General features: G+C 38.9%; 4 protein-coding genes across 5 annotated transcripts; 2 read left to right on the forward strand and 2 right to left on the reverse strand.

Moving 5' to 3' along the window:
* Positions 1 to 1064: 1064 nt before the first annotated feature.
* LOC137728728 (transcriptional elongation regulator MINIYO-like) lies at positions 1065 to 8183 on the reverse strand. The gene is made up of 10 exons (XM_068467478.1): positions 7862 to 8183; positions 6822 to 7659; positions 6428 to 6522; positions 6024 to 6232; positions 5731 to 5836; positions 5343 to 5603; positions 4599 to 4787; positions 2174 to 4465; positions 1769 to 1978; positions 1065 to 1442 (listed from the first exon to the last, which is right to left on the reverse strand). Exons 1-10 carry the CDS (start codon positions 8087 to 8089, stop codon positions 1251 to 1253), a joined length of 4620 nt encoding a protein of 1539 aa, XP_068323579.1. The 5' UTR covers positions 8090 to 8183; the 3' UTR covers positions 1065 to 1250.
* Positions 8184 to 9095: 912 nt separating this feature from the next.
* On the reverse strand, positions 9096 to 12657 carry LOC137729125 (rop guanine nucleotide exchange factor 1-like). 2 transcript variants are annotated; one of them, XM_068467963.1, is made up of 5 exons: positions 12124 to 12657; positions 11776 to 11892; positions 11135 to 11661; positions 10118 to 10465; positions 9096 to 9812 (listed from the first exon to the last, which is right to left on the reverse strand). In XM_068467963.1, exons 1-5 carry the CDS (start codon positions 12395 to 12397, stop codon positions 9390 to 9392), a joined length of 1689 nt encoding a protein of 562 aa, XP_068324064.1. In that variant the 5' UTR covers positions 12398 to 12657; the 3' UTR covers positions 9096 to 9389. The 2 variants fall into 2 exon arrangements, with proteins under 2 accessions (XP_068324064.1, XP_068324062.1); XM_068467961.1 differs by having other exon boundaries at positions 10118 to 10468.
* Positions 12658 to 15199: 2542 nt separating this feature from the next.
* LOC137728263 (uncharacterized) lies at positions 15200 to 15855 on the forward strand. Its single transcript, XM_068467099.1, has 2 exons — positions 15200 to 15359; positions 15476 to 15855. Exons 1-2 carry the CDS (start codon positions 15200 to 15202, stop codon positions 15853 to 15855), a joined length of 540 nt encoding a protein of 179 aa, XP_068323200.1.
* Positions 15856 to 22174: 6319 nt separating this feature from the next.
* Positions 22175 to 24737, forward strand: LOC137728917 (uncharacterized). Its single transcript, XM_068467717.1, has 3 exons — positions 22175 to 22847; positions 23912 to 24031; positions 24576 to 24737. Exons 1-3 carry the CDS (start codon positions 22290 to 22292, stop codon positions 24585 to 24587), a joined length of 690 nt encoding a protein of 229 aa, XP_068323818.1. The 5' UTR covers positions 22175 to 22289; the 3' UTR covers positions 24588 to 24737.
* The last annotated feature ends 427 nt before the right edge of the window (positions 24738 to 25164 follow it).

Genomic DNA, 25164 nt, shown 5'->3' on the forward strand with positions numbered 1-25164 from the left:
TTCTTACCATCTCTAACCGGGGAGCCAAAGGGCCATAGGCTAAACATAGCCCTGTGACAAAAAACCATCTCTAACTGAGGGGGCCAAAGGGCCATAGGGCCAAACATATTTATTATTTTAATTGAATTAATATGGTTACTTAAATTAAACTATGTCAATCATTTTTCGAGATGGAATGTCAATAATTTTTCGAGATAGAATCTCAATAATTTTACGTCTCGGATTTCGAGTGACACGTGTCGATGTGTGAGTAACTTTGCAGATTTCTTGTCGATAAGGAATCTCAATAATTTTACGTCTCGGATTTCGAGTGCCACGTGTCGATATGTGAGTAACTTTGCAAATTGCAGATTTCTTGTCGATAAGGAATCTCAATAATTTTACGTCTCGGATTTCAAATGCCACGTGTCAATATATGAGTAACTTTGCAAATTTCTTGTCGATAAGGAATCTCAATTCTACGTCTTGAATTTCGAGTGTCACGTGTCGATCTGTGAGTAACTCTCCATATTTCTTATTGATATGAAATCTCAATAATTTTTTGGATAAAATTTTGAGTGCCACGTGTCGAGGTGTAATTGGTTGTGGGAATTTTTTATAGGATTTTTATATACATAACACTTTTTATCTTCAGCTTCCAATGTCCATAAATAGGGTGGATATTGGCCTATAATTCCTACAACCAAGAGGATCCAAATAGGTCAAGGCTCGTGCAAAAATATATGATGGGCCTAATTTGCCCTTGACTCCAAGAACTGGCAATATCTCTTTAAATGAGTATATAAGACGTCATAGGATGATAAGTTCCCATGCCACAAATAAGCACCTACAACAGGATCTTGTTGCGCATCTTTGGACCAAAAGAAGCATAGAGTAAGCGTTTAAGTTTTATGTTGTTAAATGTTTTTTTTAATGTTGTTTAAGTTTCATGTTGTTTAATGTTGCACAAAGTTTTCGTTTCCAAATTCAAGGTGAAAACTGTAGAAACAAGAACTTCAACAATTCTCTTACTGGGAGCCTCTTCTTATTTGACCAATCCCATGCTATTCCATACACAAGCTGGATCGAGCATGTTAAAAGAATTCCTGTTAATTTTATCATGTACACAAGTTAAAGGAGTTTAAGTCGAGTCCTTTACAAGTTAGAAAATCGATCAATATATGCAAAAACATGTTTTTGACCTCTCTCTCTCTCTCTCACACACACACACACACACACACATACAAAAAGCATACGAAGTGCAGAATTGCTCATGATAGATTGTTCTTTAAGGATGACTTTAGCTTCTCCACAGCAGCTAAAAGTGAGGAATTTAATTCACAAGTTTCCTTCAGTAACTCGAGCCTCTTCTCAACGTCATCCCCCATAGGCACTCCATCCTTGCGCTTGGTCTCATGCGATATAGATGCCTTGTTATATTGAATAAGGTTCAGCATCATCGCCTGCAATTACATTCCACATTGCATTAGATTTTCTCTCTCAAATGTTGCCTTGTGGAGACTCGGAGACAGCAGCCTTGATATGAATAGTTATTATGGAAATACATATTAGTAGTATCAAAATACGGCACATTCCATAATCATTTTCAACATAGATGGAGTTGTTGTCTGAATGAACATTCATGTTATACATTCAAAGTGTAAGAAGGCACATCTTGTATCATATACATTTATGTTTCACCCACTTGCTAGACACAACCTAATCTCAAGGCAGACTTACTACAAGATAAACAAGAACAGTTTAACGACTGTAAGAAAAATCTGCATACCTCATGTTGCTGCTTCAGAGAGAAGTCTCGCAAAAGAGACCTTGAAAGCTTATTCCTAAGCAATAGCTTATCACCAGTGTATAAGCTAAAAATGAAAGCCGAAAGGTGATGGATAACCAGTGTATATGCAACTGATCCTCGACTTGCAGCCCTATCGAGGGCACCAGAAGTCCATGACTTAACGTATGCCTCCAAAATATCCGGATTATCCTGCACAAGCACTAGATTTGATAAATTTTCATCACTTTTGTCATAAAAAGGCCACTAATTTTCATTCGCAATTATTATGATTTCTATCTCACACACAACACACACGCACGCAATACTCAAAAATGAATAACAAATCACTCAAAGCTCATATAAGTACTGAATAGCACAAACAAGTCAGTGACGAGTCAGCCGTACCTCTGCAGGTTCAAGGTACCCCTCTGCATCAGTAAAGCATTTCTCTAGAGGTGGCAGAAGTTCAAGAACACGAGAATTGGTTAGTGTATTCCAGGCAGCAAGGCGCACAGGAGCTTCCACACAAAGATGCAAATAAACTGCAACTTGCCGGCCATATATCAAATCACCATAAGATATAGCAGAAAACTGATCCACAAGAGTTTCAATAAATACAGAGTAACTTTCGTGAACCTCTGATTGGAATGCCAGAACCTCCAGGTTGTTTTCATTTCTATGTTCTGGCATTAAGTTAGATGACCTTGACTGATGAAGAATGTTCCCATAGAGATCTTGTAAAGCTTCAAAAACAACCCTACTCTTCTCCTCCTCAACCACACCCATTCCAACGAGTAAAATCACAGATAGAGAATGCAATTTCCAAACTAACGATACACTTTTAACTGGGGATGGAATGTCAGATGGTAAGAAACTGGACAGTGCTTCAATTCCCAAAAGGAAGAAAAGCCCAGCTTTGGCAACTACAACAAAATTCCCTTGATCCTGCATGAGATCGTGTAAATTGGAGAATTTCTTAAGACCAGCATGCTTGCTATCACAAAGGGTTGAGATTGGACTGAGAAACCAGGAAATGGGTAGTGGCAGTCTCTGGTGAGCCCACTCTACAACTAAGGAAGTGCAATCTTGAGTGATCAAAGGTGATGTGTCCGATTCCTCGTATATAGTCTCGAGGGAACCTTTACCCTTTTTCAGTGATTTACTATCAGAGGAATTCACGCTATCTTTGAGCTTTTTCTTTATGGATAACCATCTATCGCCGAAATGAGAAGCTAATGTTTTACTGAAGAGTACATAATCCTCTTCTTTATAATCCCAATCAAACAGTTTCACACCCCCATTGGATGAAAGAAAACGTCGAATATAGAGATCAAGATACTTAAGAACTGCGACATCAAGCAAAATATTTAACACCTTTCTCACATAAATCCTGCCGGTTGGTCCAGCAGTTACACATACTCCTAAAGATGAATTAATTGCCAACATAGTAAAAGTCATTTCTTCTTCTGTGGGGCTTTCCAAATTGGACACAAGCTTCCAAGTTTCAAGCAAGTCAACGAGAAATCTTGCATCTGCTTGCGACAACAAAACACTACCAGACCAAAATCCTCCACCAGAGGCACCCCAGCCAACTCCCACCCCGGGAGCAGGTCCTCCCCTGCCAAACATCTCAATGGACTGCACAAGGGGCCACTCAGAAGCAACTAACTTCATAAAAGTATTTTGCACACTTCTCAATTCAACCAAAGACCCCTTAAGTATACCGTCCTTGAGTATTTTCTCTTCTCTTGATGAAGGGTAATTTTGGGGAGGTGTTTGGACTCCTGTCCTGGCTAACATTATCAACTTATCAATGCTAACGACAAGCCTCACTAACCCCTGTAAGCAACTTACAGAAGCTAATGATGTTTCGCATTTACCCAGATTTCTCAAATGAGACAGTTTCTCAATGAAAGAGTCACCTCCGCTAGGATCTTTTCCATATTTCGCATCAAGAGTATCTGAACGGCCTATAAACCCATTTTTAATCATTTCAAGTCCAACTTTAGGAACAAACTCTGGAAGCCATGGCACAAGACTACCACTTTCATGTGAGTGGACAGAATCATCCGGGACCACTCTGGAAAGCACTCTGGAAAGCATTTGTACTACAGCTGAATACACCCATAACAAGGAAGTGACTGATAAATCTTGGGAAGCAAGACCATCACGACTTCCATTTTCTCTCTCAAAGAAATTACATATGTTGGGATCACTCTTCAAAACTATCCACTTGAGAGCTATATCAACCATTGGACCAACCTGGCTCCAAGACCAGAACTCAGTTCCATCACCAGAATGCTCAGAGATTTCATTGCTCAGACGCTTCTGTGAGAACAAACTTGGGAGCCTTCTAGCCAAAGCCTCCAGAACAAGGTATCCTTCCATAGAGATGGAGGTAAATTCACCAAATACATCATTCTCAATAAGTTTTTCAATTGTAGGTGGGTTCAGCCACAAGCACAAGTTACGGAATATATCTGAGAAGTATGACACACAATAGCCATGCTGAACAAAAACCTTCCAAAAACGTAGCTGTTCAACCTTCAAAGCCGAAGAAAGTTTACAGTTTTCCTTTCCAGATTTTACCCAGTTGTCAAGGAAGGAAATAGATTGATACAAATGCCATGTCATAGTTTGGAAAGTCCCATTCTTTATAAAAGCAACACAGTTCTTACGATCAGATTGAGCCATCACCTTTTATATACACAAAAATAAGGATAAAAGTATAAGTTTTATCCGGAATTAAATGCAGGCATAATTCCCTTATAACACCAGGAACACAACGTACTAGACAAGTGGACATAAAAGTTGTACAGAAACTGCTTACCTTTAGAAGTCTAACAGACTTTATTTTTGAAGGCTGGATATCTACACTGTCTTTTTCGATAAATCTGCTGACAATTGTTTCAATAAGCCTTTCACAATTCATGATTGCATTCGCACATTTTGGGGAATGCCTTGCAATTGCAGTAAGTATAGATATTGTGTATTCTTCCAAAGCTGCCGTAGGGTCAGACTGAAACAACATAAAACAATACACTTTAGGAGGAAACTGCAGATCATCTTCAACATAAATTTTTTTTAGCAGCACCTTACTATATTTGTAACACTACTAATTGTTGATTCATATACCACAAACCCACATTCACATCAATCCAACAATGGGAACTAAGAATATAGCTCAGCCCTCATTACCTTGATAGAAGAATGAGAAAGCAAAGCACTTATTAAAAAGTATGTACGCACACATGACGCACCCATAACCCTGTGTCAAGACTTTAGGGATCCTTCAAGCTAGGCACTTATGAGTTTTCTGATGTGTTACACTCATGTTTAATGTTAAAGAGGCCGTGCAATTTAGTAACATTTAACAACCTCTCTACATTAACTAACAAAAGATTAAAGACAGGCAATATGAACGTCAAAGTCCCACTCGGGAGGAAGGAGGTGAGCATCTGAATTTAAATTAGTGTTTGGTTCTCTATATAAATCTTGGGAACCTTGAGTGGTTATCAAATACCTGCACAGCTCTTATAGTTGTCCTGAATGTAAAAACTAAATAAGGACTAACCTCCAGAACATAGCGAAGCCTTGGAAGGATTCCCATCCGCACCAAACCTGCCGCAAAATCTTGTCCAGCAACTACAACATCATCTTGAATGGTGCGCTTCCCTTCAGTTTCATCATCAATAATTTCCTCATCGAGAGCAACAATATTAGAAGGCTTGGCGTTGTACTTCCAAAATCCACCACGCAGGAAACCAACATCAATCTCTGGTTTGCTTCTGAATACAGGGGCAGTAAATGTGTCCAAATGCAGGGTTGCTATTTTCTGAGGGCAGAATATATTAAGCTTGAAGTAATCAAATACCAATAGATCATAAACTTCAGAAAAGTAAAAAAAGAATAAAGAAATGTATAACTAGAGTAGTAATAAGAACAGAAAGGAAAAACTCTACCTCCGAAATGTCAAAGAAGTTCTCATTCACATCACAGCTTAATATGCGGTGAAGAACTTTGGCACAAGCTAGGACTACATTATTGTGGTTATCATCGAGACATATCCTGCAATAAATTAGAAGTTAAATTGCAACGACATCCAGTAAAAAAAAAAATCGAATAATTGTTTGAAATATCAACTAGTACACAAAACAATCCAACAGAAGAGTAAGTTTACAAGATGAGGGGGAACAATTTATGTATGGTTGGTTTCACCAAAATTTTGGAACATAAGGATCCAGATATTATTCACCTGAGAGATAAAATAAGCTCAGGTTCTGGGCCAAGTGCATAAGCCCAAATGGCCTCCCAGTCAGCAGATTTATCGACTTCCCAGTCAGCAGATTTATCGACTTTACTAGCATCTTTTCTGATAAACTGATCTTGCGCTTGAATATTATGCAATGCTTTATCAAGCACAGTTGAAAGGAAATGCAAAGCAAGTGTCCGCTGTCCAGGAATCTGAAACCACCAAACAGCATATGGTAAAACAAGATAATGAAATCAGGAAGCAAACTTTACCAGGAGCAACAAGATTTGATACAAAATATAATAAAGGGCCATGGACATCGTATATCATCAAGTTTAGAGAAATTCAAAAGATACATTATCAAAACAGTTGATGTACAATTACAGCAATGAAGAATATAAACTGACCACACTCCTAGTGAGCGACACTGCTTCTTTGATTGTATAACCAGCAGCACCAGGGTCCCCCTCAGTACGCAGGTAGTCACGCTCAGATAAATTACCTGTAAAATTGGACAAAAATTTACCTGATACTCTATTAAGGTATTTTTATCGTTTTGAAAGTAATATCATCCAGTGCAGTTGTGTTCCCCATACAAGAAAAAAAATTTACTGATGCTACAAATTTCTTAGTAAGAGAAACTTTAACTACAGAATTAAGTCCCACGCTTTAGAGAATATAAAACAGAAAAAAGTAAAAAGCAAAACTGGAGTAACGAGGAATACATAATCTCTTCAAATATAGAATGAAAAAGAAAATTAGCTTCTGCTAAAAATCATATAAACAAGTATTAAAACTTACTACTCTGAGATATCTGGTGGAAGCCATCTATAATAACAGTCCCATCCAAGGAAAACCTTAAGTCCCGAGCAGCCTGGACTCTATCACTCCAAGCATTCCACAAACTGCCACTGGCTTTGCCTGAATTCTGCTCCAATCTATCCTTTACTGAAGTTTGAGTATTGTTTGAAGTAATTTTTGTAGCCACATGAGACGGACCACTGTGAGAGATAGTAGAAGCTTTTGGTTCATTGCTATCTGAGCTGGGGCCTCTTTGCTTTCTCAATTTCTCTTCACCCCTCCTTTTGAGTACTTGGAGCAATGCAGGGTCCAGTCTGCCCATGATCTCCGCCTGTGCTTCTTCAATCTCATCTGCAGACATCCCTTGTAACCGTGCACGGTTCTCTTCATCAATCTGAGCCTCAAGCGACACAGACCCCCCTTGTTCATTTCGAATATTATCAGGCATGGACTTTCCGTTCATGTCCGCTTCAATTTCCATGTCATTGTGACCCAAAACAGATTCTTGTTCAACCTTCAAGTTACCCAACACAGATCCTCGTTCAATCTTCGAGCTACCAAATGCAGATTCTTGTTCATTCTTTCGCCGGGAATGCACTTTACTTGACTCAATTTTTCTAGTACTAGCTTCAATTGTTTCCCTAAAAGTTATTGAGCTATTTGCATCAAGCTCCTCCTCTGCCCACTTACTAAAGTCCATATCTTTTTTCTTCTTCCTTTCGACCCGCTTAGCGAAATCCCTAATGTGTTCAAAGTCCATTACATCTTCATCATCCTCCTCATCTCCTTCCCCACCACCCTCCTCACCACCCAATTTACTATTTACCGGACCCCGATGCTGTCAAATCAACCAAAACCAGTCACAAATTCATATACATGTTTACTGTTTTTCCCTAAATTATTAAACTTTCTTTCAATGAAACAAAAAAAAAAAAAAAAATCAAAATCAAAACTGTTCACTCAAATGACCAAATAACAATTTTTATTTTTATTTTTTACTTCTCACAGTGGCGATCAAAGTATCAAACTTGCAGGCTTACCGGGCCATCGGAGCGGTGGCGAGCGACGGGGAAAGGAAGAATGGTTGGGCGAGGTGGTGGAGTGGGGCCCGACAGGGGCATATCGGAAATACCTTTCTCGACTATGCCGCCGAGTAAGCTCGAAGGAACATCGCCGCCGTCGCCGGTTTGAAATGCTTTGGTGCCAAATATGACCTTCGGCTTCCTCGGGCCTGGACCGCTTGCTTTGGTGCTTTGCTTTTCCGCCATGGCTATGAGCAGTCACTCTCAACTCTCTGAAAGTAGGGCTAGAACAGAAATTTGGGCGGGCTCAATTTAATATAGTAACCAGCAAGTCTTGGAGAATGCTTTAAAAAAATTTAGCAATTTGTTTCATATAAAAGGGAGAGTTACGGTTATTTTTTATTTTTTTGTCTGAAGTGATTACGAAGAATTTCACTTTATTTGTAGGCACGGTCAAGCAGACTTATCATCAACTTGAAACATCAAATACACGGCCTCACACATTTTATTTATTTATTGAAGAAATGCAATCCACACTCTTATTATTACTAAACTACTTCTTGTGGTTACTATTTAGCAATTTGATTTATTATAGAAAATTTAGTTAAACTGAATTTTTAATAAATTTAATACATCCTAAAATGATTTAAAGAACATAAATGAAGGGGTAAAACACTGAATGACTCTATCACAATGTTTGATGAGAAATGAACGAATGACCTCAAATTCCTTAATAATGTTCACCGCCAATATTCGAACAACAAATAAGAATTTGGTAAAATGCAACAACGAACAAGGTCAATTTCGATGAGCGAGTATTGAACTCGACATAGTAGCTCTTTTTTTTGTTTTCAATTTAGCTCATTTTAAGCCTCGGTGAACGGGTGGCCGCAAATCAGTTTGATTTGGTTTGACATAAAAATATAATCGAATCAATTAGTATTTAACGGTTTAGTTTGATTTGGTTTTGTTTTGACTAATATCATTACTAAGACCGAATCAAACTAAACAATTGTTATTCGGTTTTGACCAATATTAACCGAATCAACCCCAACTAGTATTTAATGGTTGAATTTGGTTCGTTTGATTCAAACGAGCCCTAATTCACTATACCGTATACCACGAAGGAACAGAGATTCAATCAAAACTTCTGCCAAAGGTGCAGGCAAAACGATGCCCCCTAGGTCTAGGGCTATCAGGAAAGAAAGGAATGCAAGAATTTTAATTTTCGATATAAAAGATAGGGGAGGGGTAAATTGAACATTTACTTCACAGTACATGGATAGATTTTTAACTACTTAAGTTACAAGCGCCATGCGGAATGCCGGAAATTTATAACCAACTTTCAACTAAAATTGTCATTGTCCTTCATCTGCTACCTGATCAGAATCAAAACTATAGAGAAACAACCTATTTCTATTGCTAATAAAGAATATACAACGTTAGATCTCAACAGCACCCCGGCGTTAGGCTTTAGACCCATCTCTGCAACTTCTTTTTGTAACATGAACCTACTTAACCTTAAACTGACCTAACATTAACTTAGTCAATCCCGTTCAGGAGCATCCCCGGTTGTTCTTCTTGAGCTTAGGCTTCCGGCGTACGACCACACCCTCTCAAAATCAGATGCGAGTAATTTCTCTGACTTGTCGTCTATTATAACGTTGCGCTTTACACACATAGGTGTTCTTCCTGGGCTTCCAATAACTGGGGTGGAAGAACAGAAAGCCGGTGTTGCAAGTGGAGACGCATAAGGAGTGTGTTGAATGGAGAAGGGGCTTGGTGACATCCGCTTCTGAACAGGAAGGCCACTCAAACCTCCCCTGCTGAAGATAGACACTGATTCCGCAGCAGCACATCGCTTGGTAGCATCGTCAACAAAGAGGACATCATCTATCCTTGCCATTACGTTAAAGGCCAGACTCTCCATAACTCTTGAGTAGCTTTCCAGAATTGACTGCCCCACGTCCTGTAAAATCAACAAAGAAAAATCCTTCAGAAACTTCATCCTTCGAAGATTTGTTCTTTTATATATTGAAATTCGGAAGTTACTGCAGTGTGCCGAAACTAGAAAGTAACTAATAACGCGCAATAATAAAGTTGGACGGGAAAAATTTCAAAATCAAGGAATTCAACATATCTGATAAACACAGTTTATAAATTGATGGACGACATACTGGTTCAGGTGATATATATTAAGTAATGTAATGTAGATGGTTATTTGTTTTAACGTAGATGGATAGAGAAAACATGCAAACATGCAGTCAAATGTACCTTGTTATATTGTATTTTGTTCATATCTAGTGAAGTTTGCGGGAGGCCAGGGAAACGATGCCTTAGGCTGTGTAAGAGCGTCTCTGCTCGTTGGGCCAGAAAATGGCTCTTTTCAGTATCGGAAACAAGTCCCTTGACCTTGCCACCCCAGGATGCCCGTTTAGCTTTATGATTATTGTGTTTATTCTGGTCTTTCTGCTTCCAAACATGCACAGCTGCCTCAATTCTATTGGCTATCTCTAGAGTTTGATGTTCTGAGGACAAGTCCAGGCAATCCAGAAGATGCTCTGGTGAAAATTGGTCTGCAGCTATGTAACGATAAATGATATCGCCCAGACAATCTTTCCCCTTCTATCATGAATGAAAAACGAAATGGCGTTAAAAAATTTAAAATCAGCTAAATGAAAACATTATGTAGAATGCGAATGATGAGCGGTTATTTCTAATGGTGATATTTGGCATCTATTTACGATCACACATTTGAGGGATGTTTCAGCACCAGTATCAGCCACAACTAAGCAAACAAGAACAGAACGAGAGTATTATTTTCGTCTGCCATTATGAAAAATAATTTTCCTTTCACTGCTAATGCTATATAATTGTTGCAAAGCTCTACTTCCAAGCTATAAAAAGGACATGAGTACCATTAACACATTTCTAAATCAGTCAAATACAACAGGAAACAGTTGCAGAACAACACCAACGATATGAATAAAGAAAATGAACGACAAACTTTTAAGGGAAGATAACAAAAGATCTCCAACAAGATTTCCGTGTGATTTTATAGAGATAGCTCATCTCATGATTTAGAATGGAACTGAAATATAAGCTTTATCACTCGATATACATGTGACATCTCACTGAGATTAAATCCTATATAGAAAAACAAACTAAAACTCAAATAATATTGACAGGAAACATATAAATATGTGAAGAAATCTAATAAAACAGCATTGCTAGTCACTAATATAGTAAGCACACATGTCGAATCCTGGAAAGAGATGTCGAACCCCATACCTTGGGCAACGACTCCATGTACGCTCTTGGGATTTCCATCTCAGCTAGCACACTACTATTAATCGCCATGGCTGCCTTCAATATCTGGTTGCAGCAGTCCCTACACTTCTGCAATTTCTTCCTTGTTTCACAAGACAACCCATTTGGCGGAACTTTAGGATAAGGCAGCCACCACTTCTCTTCTTGCCTAATTGAAGGCCTTCCACCAATAAACCCCTCACCCTCTTTCGAATCCCCCAAAATAATCCCCCTATCAACATAGCAGAACTCTGTCTCACAAAACCCATCTAGCATACTAAGCAGCATTGCGTCAAGCTTCTTAATGGCAGGTAGATTCACATACAAGTCAGAGCGCGGCCGCATTTCCATGACTTCGTATGTCCCCCCACCCGGAAACTGTTGCATCGAAGGCACAAGCTCAACAATTGAATCACTCACACATAACAGCCACTCCATTTCCCGGCGCCACATTGCCTTTCTCTGTGCTTTCAGCGGCTCTAACCTCCATAATTCGCCAAACACGGTCGCTGTCATTCCAATATAGAAAATTGAGTTCCAAAACAGAACATCCACGTAAAATCGAAAACATGCCGATCAACATCGCATAAGAATTTGTACTTTCCAAGAGGAATGTGACTTACCAGAGAGATTGGTGATGGCATTTGAGATAGCAAGGGCCGTGCAGACTCCTTTTCCTCCTCCTGACATGTCTTCTCCAAGCAAAAGCTTGGCAAACCTCTCCTTCATCATCTCAACTTCTGCAATCATAAATAATTTAAATATTTAAAATAAAAAAATAAAAAAGTAAAATTATCTTAGAGAGAACATAATCAAATCTCTACAAAATTTACTCAGCTGCAGAAAAAAATTAATAATTATTTTCATTGATTTATCAGGTTGTGAAAATTACTGGACAAGAATTTTCACTACATTTTTCAGCATTTTCCCCTAAATTCAGAAACAAATTTAAACAAAACAAAATTTAATACCAGACAAATCAGCATTTCGTTTCTCGGGCTTCTCATCCCAAGCCACCACATCCTTTCCTCCGATCACCGGAAGCATCACCGGCGCCTGAAAGAAGAAATCTCCGGCGACCGGACGCGGCGACGACGTCATGGAGCTCGAAGCCCCCTCTGCATCGAACCTCCGGCACGAGAAGCTGCTACAACTCTCGGACTCGCTCACGTCGGCGCTTAAGCTGTAGCTCCCGCACCGCTCGCTCTGCAGGTCCGAGCCGTCCTCCGACGACACACTCCCCATTGTCGTCCAAAGATCCAAAACGAGCGTCGTCCGTACAAGCTCAGATCTCAGCCTCGCATTCGCTGCTGTGAACCCTACCGCAGGGGATAAGAAAAGCAGAAGCAGCAGCACTCGCGTGGTCGGAAGATTGCTTGCAGAGCAAAGAAACTGAGAAGTGACGGATAAAAAAGTGCTTCTAGGTTTTCTCGCACCACACACACTCTCTCTCTCCCTCTCTCTCCCTCTCTAGAAATGCTAGTGTGATGGGATTGTCCACAGTGGGGTTGATGATGAAGGAGATAATGATGAGGGAGAGGTCCCAAAAAGCAAAAGTGGCGCCGTTTGGTCTGCAGAGCTTGGGCACCCGACACGGTCCTTTTTCCACGGGACCCACCCTTTGCGGATTGGGGATTTACTGTGCTCGCGTGACGTGGCGCTTTCGCCGACGTTAAGGGTATGTGGTGGGACCTGGTTGGAACGGGGAGGGAATTCAGAAATTTCGCGTGGGAATGATACCAAACGGCGGTTAGAGGTAACTGGAGTGTTATGTTTTATTGTGTGGGGGAGAGTTACGGTGTGGACGTCCGCGGTTTGCTTTCCGTGTGCTCGCATCACTAAGATGACGATTATTATTCTCGTTTGACGACCTCGTTTTCAGTGTACAACTCGTTAATTGCAGTCATTAGTAATTCGTTGTTCTGGGTGATTACTTTATTAACAATTTATTTCCGTGTAATTTATTAGTCTTCACTGATAATTACGAGGTTCTAAATTCTGAACAGACTCACGTTTTGTATTGAATGGTACGACCTAGATCGTTGATTTGTTTTTGTCATACGAGCTAGTCCCGCATGACCATGCCGGAGGGAATCTTCTTGAGCGACGGACAGGTTTGAGCCGTCTGACATGGTGTAGCCAACAAGTATTAGATAGGAGTTCGTATGGGTAGTATACAATGTTATACAAAGACCATAATGATACACTCACTTAAGAGAAGAAATATTTTGGGTTAATCTCAGTTTATTACTTTGAAGTTTCTTGATTTTCAATTTTTAGTACATGAAGTTTTTTTTTTTTTTATCCTAGTCTGGTACCTAAAGTCATAACTTTGGAACACTTTCATACATAAGTTAAATTTTCCATCAGAACTTCTGCTAATTGATGACGTGGCGCCCACGTGAACAATGATTAAACGACACGTGTCAATATAGGGCCACGTGAATATTAAAAAAAAAAAATTATGGGCATCCTACCTCACCCCTCCCAACCCCTCCCTCATTCTCCCTCCTTTATTTTCCCTACACCCTACCCTCTTCCCTCCTTTTCCATCATTTCTCTCCTCTGCACCCACTCAACCTTTATACCCTACCCACCCCTAGTGGCAAATCTACAAAGGAACCTGGGAGGTCCCAGGACCCCTCAGCGACCCTAAATCGCTGCTAGAAATTTTTCGGGGGTCCCCTCATACTCGAACACGAGGTATGTGTTGCTGTGCAGGTTGCAGGTCCATGACTCCATATTGTTTTAAAGCCTAGCCCCACATCTTTCCCAAGAGTCCCCTCTTTCCCCACTCATCTGTTTTTCCCCCAATGCCCCATCTTTCTTATATTCACCCAAATTCCAATGCAACTCCTCGATTTCAAAACCCTAAATTTCTAATCCCACCCAATCCCATATTATAATTACATTACTCCAATATCATATCTCCACTTGTTTCAATTCTCCACACCACCACTATTTGGTTCAAAATTCAAGTAAGTTTTTTGGTATTCTAATCTAATCTTAATTAAATTATATTAGATATTGATGGAGATTTTTAGTCTATTATTGATATGTTTTATGTTTGTATAATCATTTTATCATTGGAATTTAGATGGAAATTTTGTTTATTGGTTAATTGGTATATGTTTTGTGTTTTTGGTTAAATGCGTAGTTTAAAAATTAGAAATATGGAAAGATTTTTCAAGCCAAAGCCAATAGCACCATCTATTTGTTCAGGTCGTTCGAGCTCAAGACAAAATGAGTGTGACATTGATTTTAATAATCTTGAGAGAGACATGGGAAAAAGAATTCGAATGAAGGACGATCCTTCTAATATTCAAGATGAGGTCCGAAGAGCATATTTGCAAATGGGACCTTGTAGGCCTACAAAGCATGAGTTCTCATACACTTTGCATTCAAAGAAAAAGCGACGATTTGTTGTTTCGTGGTTTGAAGAATGTGATTGGTTGGAGTATAGTATATCTAAAGATATGGCATTTTATCTTCATTGCTATCTCTTTAAAATCAACTTTTTACAATTAGGAAGCGGTGCCTTCACTGGGGTAGGCTTTAAGAAATGGAAGAATGCAAGAGAATGTTTTGACAAACATGTTGGTCCTATTGGTAGTTTCCACAATAAAGCTAGAGAAACGGCTAGTTATCTAATAAACTCAAAGACACATATTGAAGCAGTTGTGATCAAACAACCAGAAGAAGAGTGTATGAAATATCGTCTTTGCTCGAATGCATCAATAGATTGCACTAAGTTCTTGTTGTGACAAGGCCTTCCTTTTCGTGGCAATGATGAAAGTGACACTTCGAATAATAGGGGGAATTATTTAGAGCTCTTGCAATTCCTTGTGGATCATGATGAGAAAATAAAGGAAGTTGTGTTGGAAAATGCTCCGAGAAATCTCAAGTTAATAGCTCATTCAATTCAAAAAGATATTGTCAATTCATGTGCCTTCGAAACCATTAAGGCTATTATGAAGGAAGTGAAGGAGAGTAAATTCTTTTCTATAATGGTAGATGAATCATGTGATATTTCAACAAAGGAGCAAAATGGCGGTGGTTTTGCATTATGTGGACAACAAAGGTCAAGTAATTGAAAGGTTCATGGGAGTTCAACATGTTACCGAAACAACTTCAAGTAAACTAAAGGAGTCCATTGAAGAGTTCTTGAAACTACATGATTTGAGCTACTCCAACCTACGAGGTCAAGGTTATGATGGCGCGAGTAATATGAGAGATGAGTTCAATGGCCTTCAAAAAAAAAAAATTTGGATGAAGAAAGTTGTGCATTCTATGTTCATTGTTTTGCTCATCAACTACAATTAGCTCTTGTTGCCATAGCAAAGAAAAACTCCGATGTTGCTTCTTTTTTCACATTGACTAATCGTTTGGTGAATGTTGTTGGATGCTTACATAAGCGTCGTGATGCACCTAGAGAGAAACAACAAGAAAATCTCATGAAAGTTATTGAAAATGATTGTCTTGAAAGGGGGCAAGGATTAAATCAAGAAACTAGTCTCAAACGTGCTGGGGATACACGGTGGGATTCACATTATGGTGCTTTGATTAGTTTGATTACAATGTTCTCATCTGTGATGGATATGCTTGACATGATTGTTGAAGATTGCTACAATGATAGTGTTGGTGAAGCAAAAATGTTATTAAAAGATTTACAATTTTTGAGTTTGTGCCCCTCCTCTTTTTGACAAAATCCATATTAAGCACCGCAAAAGAAAGATCAAGAGATTGTGAATACAATGGCTTTAGTCAAAGGCATGTAACTACGTTGCATGAGGAATGATGAAAATTTTGATCTTTTGGTTGATAAAGTATCATCTTTTTGTGTTGAACATGAAATTGAGGTGCCTAATATGGATGATTCATATGTCATTCAAGGGAAGTCATTGCGTAAGGCTCTATGAAAGACCAATCGTCATCATTACAAAGTGGAACTCTTTTTTTAGGTCATTGATTTCCAACTTACAAAATTAGATGATCTCTTTGTTGAAGGTAATACCAAATTGCTTATTTGCTTGGCATGTTTGAGTCCAAATGATTTATTTGTAGCTTTTGATAAAGAAAAGCTTATTCGCCTTGCTCAGATGTATCCTAAAGATTTCACAGATTGAGATAAATTGGCACTTCAAGATCAACTTGATATTTATATTCATTTTATGCATTTTGATACTGGTTTTTCTCAATTGCTGGGGATTAATGATCTTGCTAAGAAAATGGTGGAGAAAGGGTTGCATCAAACATTTGCATACGTATATTTGCTTGTTCAATTGACTTTGGTTTTACCGGTTGCAACTGCTTCAGTGAAGAGGCCATTTTCCACTATGAATATCATTAAGGGTCAACTTCATAACAAAATGGGAGATCAATGGTTGAGTGACAGCTTAGTTGTTTACATTGAGAAAGATACTTTTTCATGTATTGGTAATGAAGCTATCATGGAACATTTTCAGACTATAAAACCTCGTCGTGGACGCTTGAATTAGGATTTTATAGCTTGTAATGTTGTTTTGTGTATGATTTTTGAATGAAATGTATTATATTTAACTTTTCAATGTTATTTTTATCTATAAATTTTTTGACCTTTATTATTGGGATCCCTGAGTTTAAAATCCTGGATCCGCTACTGCCCATCTCCACCCTCTTCACCTCCCCTCCCTTTTTTCTCCTCCACCCTTTTCACCCAATTCCTCCAATTAGATCGTCGCCATATTTGAAACCTCCAAACCCGTCCTTGTCACCAAGACCTCCGAGATCAAGACCATTCAACGATTGAGAGGGTGATCTGTTATCTCCTAAACGCCGATCCGCTACCAGCTCTGTTGATCCATTGCCACCCACGGCTGACCTTCGATAATACCGACCCATCTGTGCGGCGGCGAGGCCTGTGTCATACCCAGATATGTGGAAGGGGAGCAAGTAGATGGGTGGGTGTGCGGGGTGGTTAGGTATGCAGGGAGGGTGGGTACAAATGAAAGAATGGAAGGAGAATGAAGGGTGAGGTAAGATGCCCATAATTTTTTATATTTTATTTATAATTTTTAATATTCACGTGGACCCCCATATTGACACGTGACGCCCAGTCATTGTCCACATGGGAGCCACATCATCAGTTAACGAAGGTCATGACGAGAAACTTAATGGATGTATGAAAGTGTCCCAGAATTATGACTGGGACGAAAAAAACTTCATGTACCAAATGTTGAAAATCAAGAACCTTCAAAGAAATAAATTGAGATTAACGCGAATATTTTTCAGTATAGTAGGAACATGACCCGGTACACGTCGAAACATTGCCCAACATATCATATGTGATATTACAATTGGTTAGAAAAATTTATCTTCAAATTAAGTATATTATTATACTTCTTGTACATATATCTATTTGGCGTCATTAAGAGCAACTCCACCATTGTTTATTGCCTTGCAAATAGGCAACCCAATGCACTCTCTCCCTTCCCCAAAACACTCCAACCCACCCAAGCAATTGGAGTTAAGGCGTGCCCAATGGATTAAGGCAATAATCGCCTAGACTTGCGCCACACCTATGTGACTTCATAATGATGTCAGCGACAATTTAAATTATTAAAAAATTATAGAAGTAACAAAAAATTATAAAAAAAAAATTGAAAATATAAAAAATTATAATTTCTTTCAATAAATATCTAAAAATGTTTTTTTTTTACTTGACACTACATTTCAATCTTTTTAAATACTTTTAACCAATCTTTTATTATTATTCGAAATTAAAAATAAAATTATAATTTAATAATTTGTAATATAAAAAATACTAATATTTTAATACGAATTGCCTTGCCTCTTCAGTTTAGGAATAGAATGCACTTAATTAATTATTGTTCATGAGAGTCACTGAAAATGCTCTAAAAGTATCGGATCAGGCTTGTCGTCGCTAAAATGCCCGGTGGCATATGGTTTTGACGACCGTCATTCACTCATCGTCTTGTCAGATCAAATCTTAACCAATAATCGGTGATAACATAGTGGGACCCATGGAAATTTTAGGTGAAAACCACCGTAGAGTGTTTGGGAATATTAATTGACCCACTCTTTGAATTTTCTTAGTGAATAATTTTTTTATTGTATTTTTTAAGTTGTTATTTGGTCAAGACATTAATTGGCTTTGAATTTTTCAGAGATTTGGAGTTAATGATGCGAAGATTAAGATAATTAACAATCTTAATGACTAGTACAAATTAATAGGGGTTAATCTCAGTTTACTATTTTGAAATTTTTTGGTTTTCAACATTTGGTACATAAAGTTTTTTTTTTATCCCATACCTAAAGTCATAATTTTGGAATACTTTCATACATCCATTAAGGTTGCTGTTAAATCAGCTGTTAACCGATGATGTGGCACCCAAGTGAACAATTACTGTACATGGCCCTATACTGACATGTGGCGTCTAGTTATTATCCACATTGATGCCACATCACCTGTTAACGGATGATTTAACAACAACCTTAATGGATATATGAAAGTGTCCTAAAATTATGATTTTAGTACCACTCTGGGATGAAAAAACTTCAAGGACCAAATGTTGAAAACCAAAAAAATTTTAGAGTAGTAAACTAAGATTAACCCAACTAATAATCTTCAACTGTTGACTCATATGCATGATGGACCTAACCCTTTCGTATTCGTTCAACATTTAAAATGCAAGTAGATATGTGTTAAAAACTTTCATGATTTGTGATTATTTGTTTGAGTTTTTAACAATGAAACAATAATGGTTTTATTAGAACTTATGGAAAAGTAAAAACTTTTAAAATGGTACTAGAGATGAAATTTGAGGCCCTTCTCAAACCAAAAAAATAATAATGTTGTAACAACCCATCCTGATTTTATTGAAACGACAAGGGTATTTCAGTATTTTCACTTTGGTTGGATTTCTTTTGGTTTAAAATATTGTTTTTAGGGCCTTAATAGGTGTGCCTAAGGGGCCCACCCTTGGAATTGTCCCCTGGGGCCCAAGTCTCTCACTCTCCTTCTCATTCCTCTTCCCGTAACTCTCACTCTCGGATCTCTCTCCCTCACCTTCCCCGAACTTTCTCTCTTGCAGACCTCTCACTTTTTCTTCGAAGCAACTCTCCCCGAGAGTACACACACAACAACTTCAACAAGGTCACCATCACCCACCACCATCTTTGGACCTTACTTTCTTTCTCCCTCTCTCTCTCTCTCTCTTTCCCTTTCTCCTTCTCTGTGAATCACATAGACCACCTGAGTTGTTTAGCACACCCATTTTCCGGAAAACGTGTTACATTCTGACTAGGTAAGGCCTTGTTACCCTCAAACCTTCCTTCCTTCCTTGTTTTGGATTGTTAATAAGTATGTTTTGGGAACGTTGGAACAGAAAACTACTCCGGGAGACTTCCCCATAATTTCCAGCGAAAACCCGAGACTTGCCGGCCATTTTCCGGCCAACCCTAGCGGCGACAAACCATGGGATAGGTATGGTTCAATTCCTAGCTTTAAAGGCTTCATTTTGGTATTTAGTACGATGTTCTTTAGTGGAGGTTTCAGCCCCATCGGAGCTCGGGAACTTCCGGCCAAATTCCGGCCTTCTTCATTAGCGAGAAACCCAAGCCCAAACCCTTTCAGGCCTTGGAGACGAGTGGCACGAGCCCTTAGCCCAATCTGCCTTAAGCCCAAAACCCAAGCCCCTTATTTAGAACCCAGGGCCTTCAGCCCGTTTAAACTAAACCCAACCCTTGAGGCCTAAACCTTTAGGGCCAACTCGGTTGACCCAAACCCTTTGACCTAGATGGAATATTTTGTCAGAGAATATTCCTTGGTTGACTTTTTGTTAACTTTTTCGAAATTTACCCGGGACCATTCTTAAGGTAATTCAACGTCCTGAATCCATTTTTGACGTTTGTTTTCCCAAATTCAATTGTTATAATATAGTTTTATTAATTGGACCCTTTATGTGCTTAGATGCATTTATTGTGGTGTTTCCATCTTCACTAGTTTGCATGACTCTTCGGTAGTGAAGTATCTGTGAGTGGACCCCTTCTAAAATGCATGTTTTAATAGTAGAAATGCATACATGAAAAACATGATTTAATGATTACGTTTTATGATATATTACGCTTATTGAGAATATTTTGGAATACTATATTTTATCGAACTCATGTTCTTTGTAGTATAGATGATGGATGACTTTATACTGCCTATAAACATGCTTTTACAAACTTCTTTATAGTATAGATGATGGATGACTTTATACTATGAAAATGTTTTGAGATATATGTATCTTTGTTTGGAAAAACTACGTTCAATGATTTTGTGCGTATCTAGTGGTCATGTTTCTGCCTACGGGCGAGGGAGATATTTGGTTGGGGGAGATATATGGCTGGTAGGAGCTATATATTGATGGCTACGGGGCGAGAGATACTGATATCACTAGCTAGTGCATTATATACGAGATATGTTTCATGAAGGGTTTTATGGCATGCTAGGGTTTTCAAAAACCTATTACGTATTATGCTATTAATGTTTTCGGAAAACTTTGGGGGTTAGTATGTTGAATAACTGCTTTTATTATTATGTATATCAACTTGGTCCACTCATATTTGTTTTGTGCCCCCTCAAGACTTAGAATCAAGGCATGCAATCCCAGCGTCAAGGCACTTCTGCATCGGCATCTTTGAGTCCTCTCGGTGTAGGACCCATTCTTTGTTTATTCAATTTTATATTATTTCTTCTTAATGTTCTAGTTAGTTGTATACTCTGAACATGTTCCTCATTTGCATATTAATTATATTTAAATTTGTAAGTCTTATTTATTTCTAGTTCTCATGCATTCTAATATGGCTTCGTCACCTTCGGGTGTTGGCCAACACGTACCTACCCCCGTGTTCGAGGAATATCGGGGTCAGGTGTGTCAAATGCTATCGAGTTAGCCAATTTAAAAGCAACCATGGATGTAAGGTGTGACCAGTACCTCATACTGTGCCATATAAGAGATTATGTGCACATAACTACCAATCAACTTAGAGGGAACACTTTTTGAATGTAAGCAACTGCAACTGCAACTCCAATGAGGAACTGTAAATAAAACAAAGATCGTTGCTGCGTTGCAAAAAGATAATGATGGAGTAAAGAAGAGGATGGGAAACATATGTTGTTCTACTTCTTTCTCCACCCATGACGACTTTCCCTTTTGATGCTCTATGGAGGCTAATGGTTTTCCAAAGAATTCTTGGTCATTATGATACTGAGAGAAGGGAATCAAATTTAAGATTTCAGATAAAAAGATAAATACTTTTAATCATTTGAGTCCAAACTTTACCTAATTATAAACTTTTATCATTTTATATCCTTAAATAGATTACAATTCTTTCAAGCAAAATCCCAACATGTTAGGATCACCATTGAAAGCGATTATGTGACTTGCAGATGACATTAGGGCATAAAAAACGAAATACACAAACACAACCCCAAAAAAACCAAAAACTCAAAAATTCCAAAAAGTTCGATAATCAATACAACGACATTTCAATCTCTTCGTATCATCATTTATACAAAGAAAAAGGTTCCAACGAGATCACCATGACAATTCAATATTATGGCAAAGAGAAATGGTAAGATGATTCTCTCAAAAGTGAGACTCTCTATAGACTCTTTGTCACTTCACATTTTTTTCATAATGTTTTATAATATTAGTACGAAAATTGACGTTAAACTGTGATTTGATAGATAACTATGAAAAGTCTCACTTTAAGAGAGCCTCACTATCATTTTCTCTTATGACAAAAATGTTAAGGCTTAATAGGCACTTGGGGAAAATTGTACCATGGTTAGGGAAATAATTGATTTGTCATCGGGGCGGATGGAATTTGGGCTAGCCTTTTGTTTCTTGAGCAGCACGAGTCTAGATTCAATATTTTGGGCCTTTTGATTTAGCCCAGTTAAGGCCCATTTAGCTTGCTACCCATAAACCGCAACCGCCTTTTATCTTTGTCCCGTCACTGTCTGTGAACGGAACACGTTCCCAGAGTCCCAGTAACTCTTCACATCACATCGCTATTGAACGGGGTGGGAGAATATCACCACCGTCGTCGCAGACGATCAAAACCCTAAAGCGTGTGCACAAAAAACATGCCGAAAAAGATGGGTGTGAACAGCAAGGCGGAGGCCGCCAAGGCTCGGAAGAGCTCCACCGAAGCCGAGCGCAAGGAGCGCGAGACTCGCGAGAAGGACGAGCAGTACTGGCGCGAGGCGGAGGGCAGCAAGTCCCGCGCGGCCAAGAAGCGCGAGGAAGAAGCCGAGAAGCGGGCGGAGGCCGCCGCGCGGAAAGCCGAGGCCCGCCGATTGGCGGAGCTGGAGGAGAAGGAGCTCGAAAAGGCGGCAAAGAAGCCCGATAAGAAGGTCGGCCGAGTCACGATCCCGGTTCCTAAGGTGACTGAGGCCGAGCTGAGACGGCGGAAAGAGGAGGAGCAGGCGGCGTTGGAGAAGAAATCGGATGAGGTGAAGAAGAAGCAGAGCCGTACGGCCGAGGAGGAGGAGTATGAGAGGATGGTGGTGGTAGAGAATAAGAATCGGGATGATTCGTTTATTGAGGCTAGGTCGGTGGAGGAGGCGGTTGCGAAGATGTCCGTGTCGGAGAGCTTGCCGGTGGATCGGCACCCGGAGAGGAGGCTCAAGGCTTCGTTTAAGGTGCGGTTTTTTTTTTTTTTTTTTTTTTTTTTTTTTTTTTTTTTTTGTTATTGGGAGAATTTAGGGTTTGTTTGGTTAGGGGTACTGGATTACATCGGTTTCAATTTCGTTTTGGAGTAGTAATGCTTTCCTTGATAGCTTTGAAACCTAAAATCTAATGCATTCGGATTCGGAAAAGAATTGTTGTAGTTTGTATCGAATAACTGAGCTTTAGGAATTAGGAATGGTACTGTACTAGCTTGAAGCTCTGGGTGTTATTTGAGTAAGGAATCCGACTCGGCATTGAAAACATGCCATACGAAGGAATGCAAATGAAAGCCTTCTAAAAAACCGCTCAGTGTATCAGTTGCGATGATGTTCATTTTGCTCAGATGGTCGTGATCAGCTACTCGAAGCGTCGGTGTGTATGAGTGTGCTTGATTGCTTGTGTTGGCTCTGAAATCTTAGCAGTGTGAATCGTTGGTAGAACACCTCTTTTTGGACGGATGGGTTGCCTATCCAGTCCTGAGCACTTTCCGTTTCATCATGGAGCTCAAATGTAGCTTAAAGCTATGAACTTGGGCTTTCAGAATCATTCTTTATACTCACAATCTCAGTAATTTCCAGACAGGGTCCAATAAAAGGAATTCACGTTGCACAATTTATGATATAGTGTGCTCTGTGCATAGAATTTGATATCAAACGCATGTTTTTTGTGTAGACTGACGAATGTATCTAATGAGTGATGCCTCTTATGGAACGGCAACTTAAAATATGATTTTGGTAATTGATGTTCCTGCCCCACTTCTACAGGACAGTATTATCATCTGCTAATAAAGTATAATGTTAATTGTTGGCGTTTCTTGAAGAATAATAATTTTAGGTGGGGGTTGGTAGAAGCTAAGTCATATTCTTAGGAGCACTGATTTCTTTTGTTAACAGCCATGCGACTTTTCCAACTATGTCTTTTTAAACTTTCGTTGATAAGTCAGCCTAATCAATCTTATCTCTTGGTGTTTACTGCTTCGGTCTTATGAAATTTTGACGTAGTGATTTCTTGTGATAATTTCGTGTAATAATTGTAGGCTTTTGAAGAAGCTGAGCTCCCGAGGCTGAAGGAAGAGAAACCAGGTCTTACTCACAACCAATACAAGGATATGATATGGAAGCTTTGGAAGAAATCTCCGGATAATCCTCTAAATCAGGTTGAGTTTCGTCTCGGATATATATAGTCATTGCTTGTGTGATAATTAGTTGCACTAGTCAACCTAAGTTATATACTTTATACAAAGAACTGTCAGTACAATCATAAAATGGCAATGCCAACCTTATATTAATGTCTAACTCCCCGAAACTAGATGCTAGGGCTTACCTATGCTGTTTTTTCTGGTAAAGTAAATTTAATTTCAGACCCTGTATTTTAGAGCGGATAGCCCATGAAAAAGCTGTCGCTTTGAGCTTGACTCCCGTGGAGGCATATGCACGACAACTTATTACCTATTTAGTTCGGAATGTCTCGATGAAACGGAGTTGGGATTGTTGTTTCTTCACAGTGCTTTGTTAAATACGTTGACGCATGGTGATGGCATTTAGTAGTTAATGGGTTTGGGCTAAGCTTAAATCTATGATGTAAAGCGTCCAAGGTGATAGATGTCTGTTACATGTTCGGATGTGTAGAACGTTATTTAACTAGTTCAGATATTTTTTGTAACTATGAAGCTAGCCTAATTCCTACCTTCAAATGTGCAGCTTGCTGAGTGATCGCCTAACATCCTCATCATGCAATGGGAATCTGAGTTTTTCTCCTGGGTTTGTTTTATCGATTTCATCATGTCCACCGATGTGCATTTGCAATTTGAAACGCATAAAAGGTTTCTGCCCTACTATATGTGCAATGTCCACTTCTGGAAACACGATCTGAATAATATGCAATCTTCGTTTGATTAGCCTAATCAACTCTCTTCGTTCGATTAGCCTAATCAACTCCCTACATATTTTCAGAACTTTTGTTCAGATCGTCTGCTGTAAAATTGGTAATTGCTGTTTTAGCATTTCTATCTTTTTATTTTTTGTTAGAAATCCAAAATTACCAACCCAGTTTTCTGGGACATTACAGAATGGTGGGTGTCTATCATATTTTTAGGTGGTAGTATCTTGTACTGGATACATGCTAGCGAAACAGCCAAATTATTGTACCCATGTACTGATGGTTTTAATATCGTCTTTGGGACCAAGCCTTTAAAGAAGCTCTCTATCTTTTCTTTTAATATTTCTTTTTTTTTTTACATTATCTTTCTGATTAGTTTCTGATTTGCAATTTATTTGTTGCTCAACCAAC

Source organism: Pyrus communis, chromosome 3 (assembly GCF_963583255.1).
Source record: "Pyrus communis chromosome 3, drPyrComm1.1, whole genome shotgun sequence".
NCBI lineage: Eukaryota > Viridiplantae > Streptophyta > Magnoliopsida > Rosales > Rosaceae > Pyrus > Pyrus communis.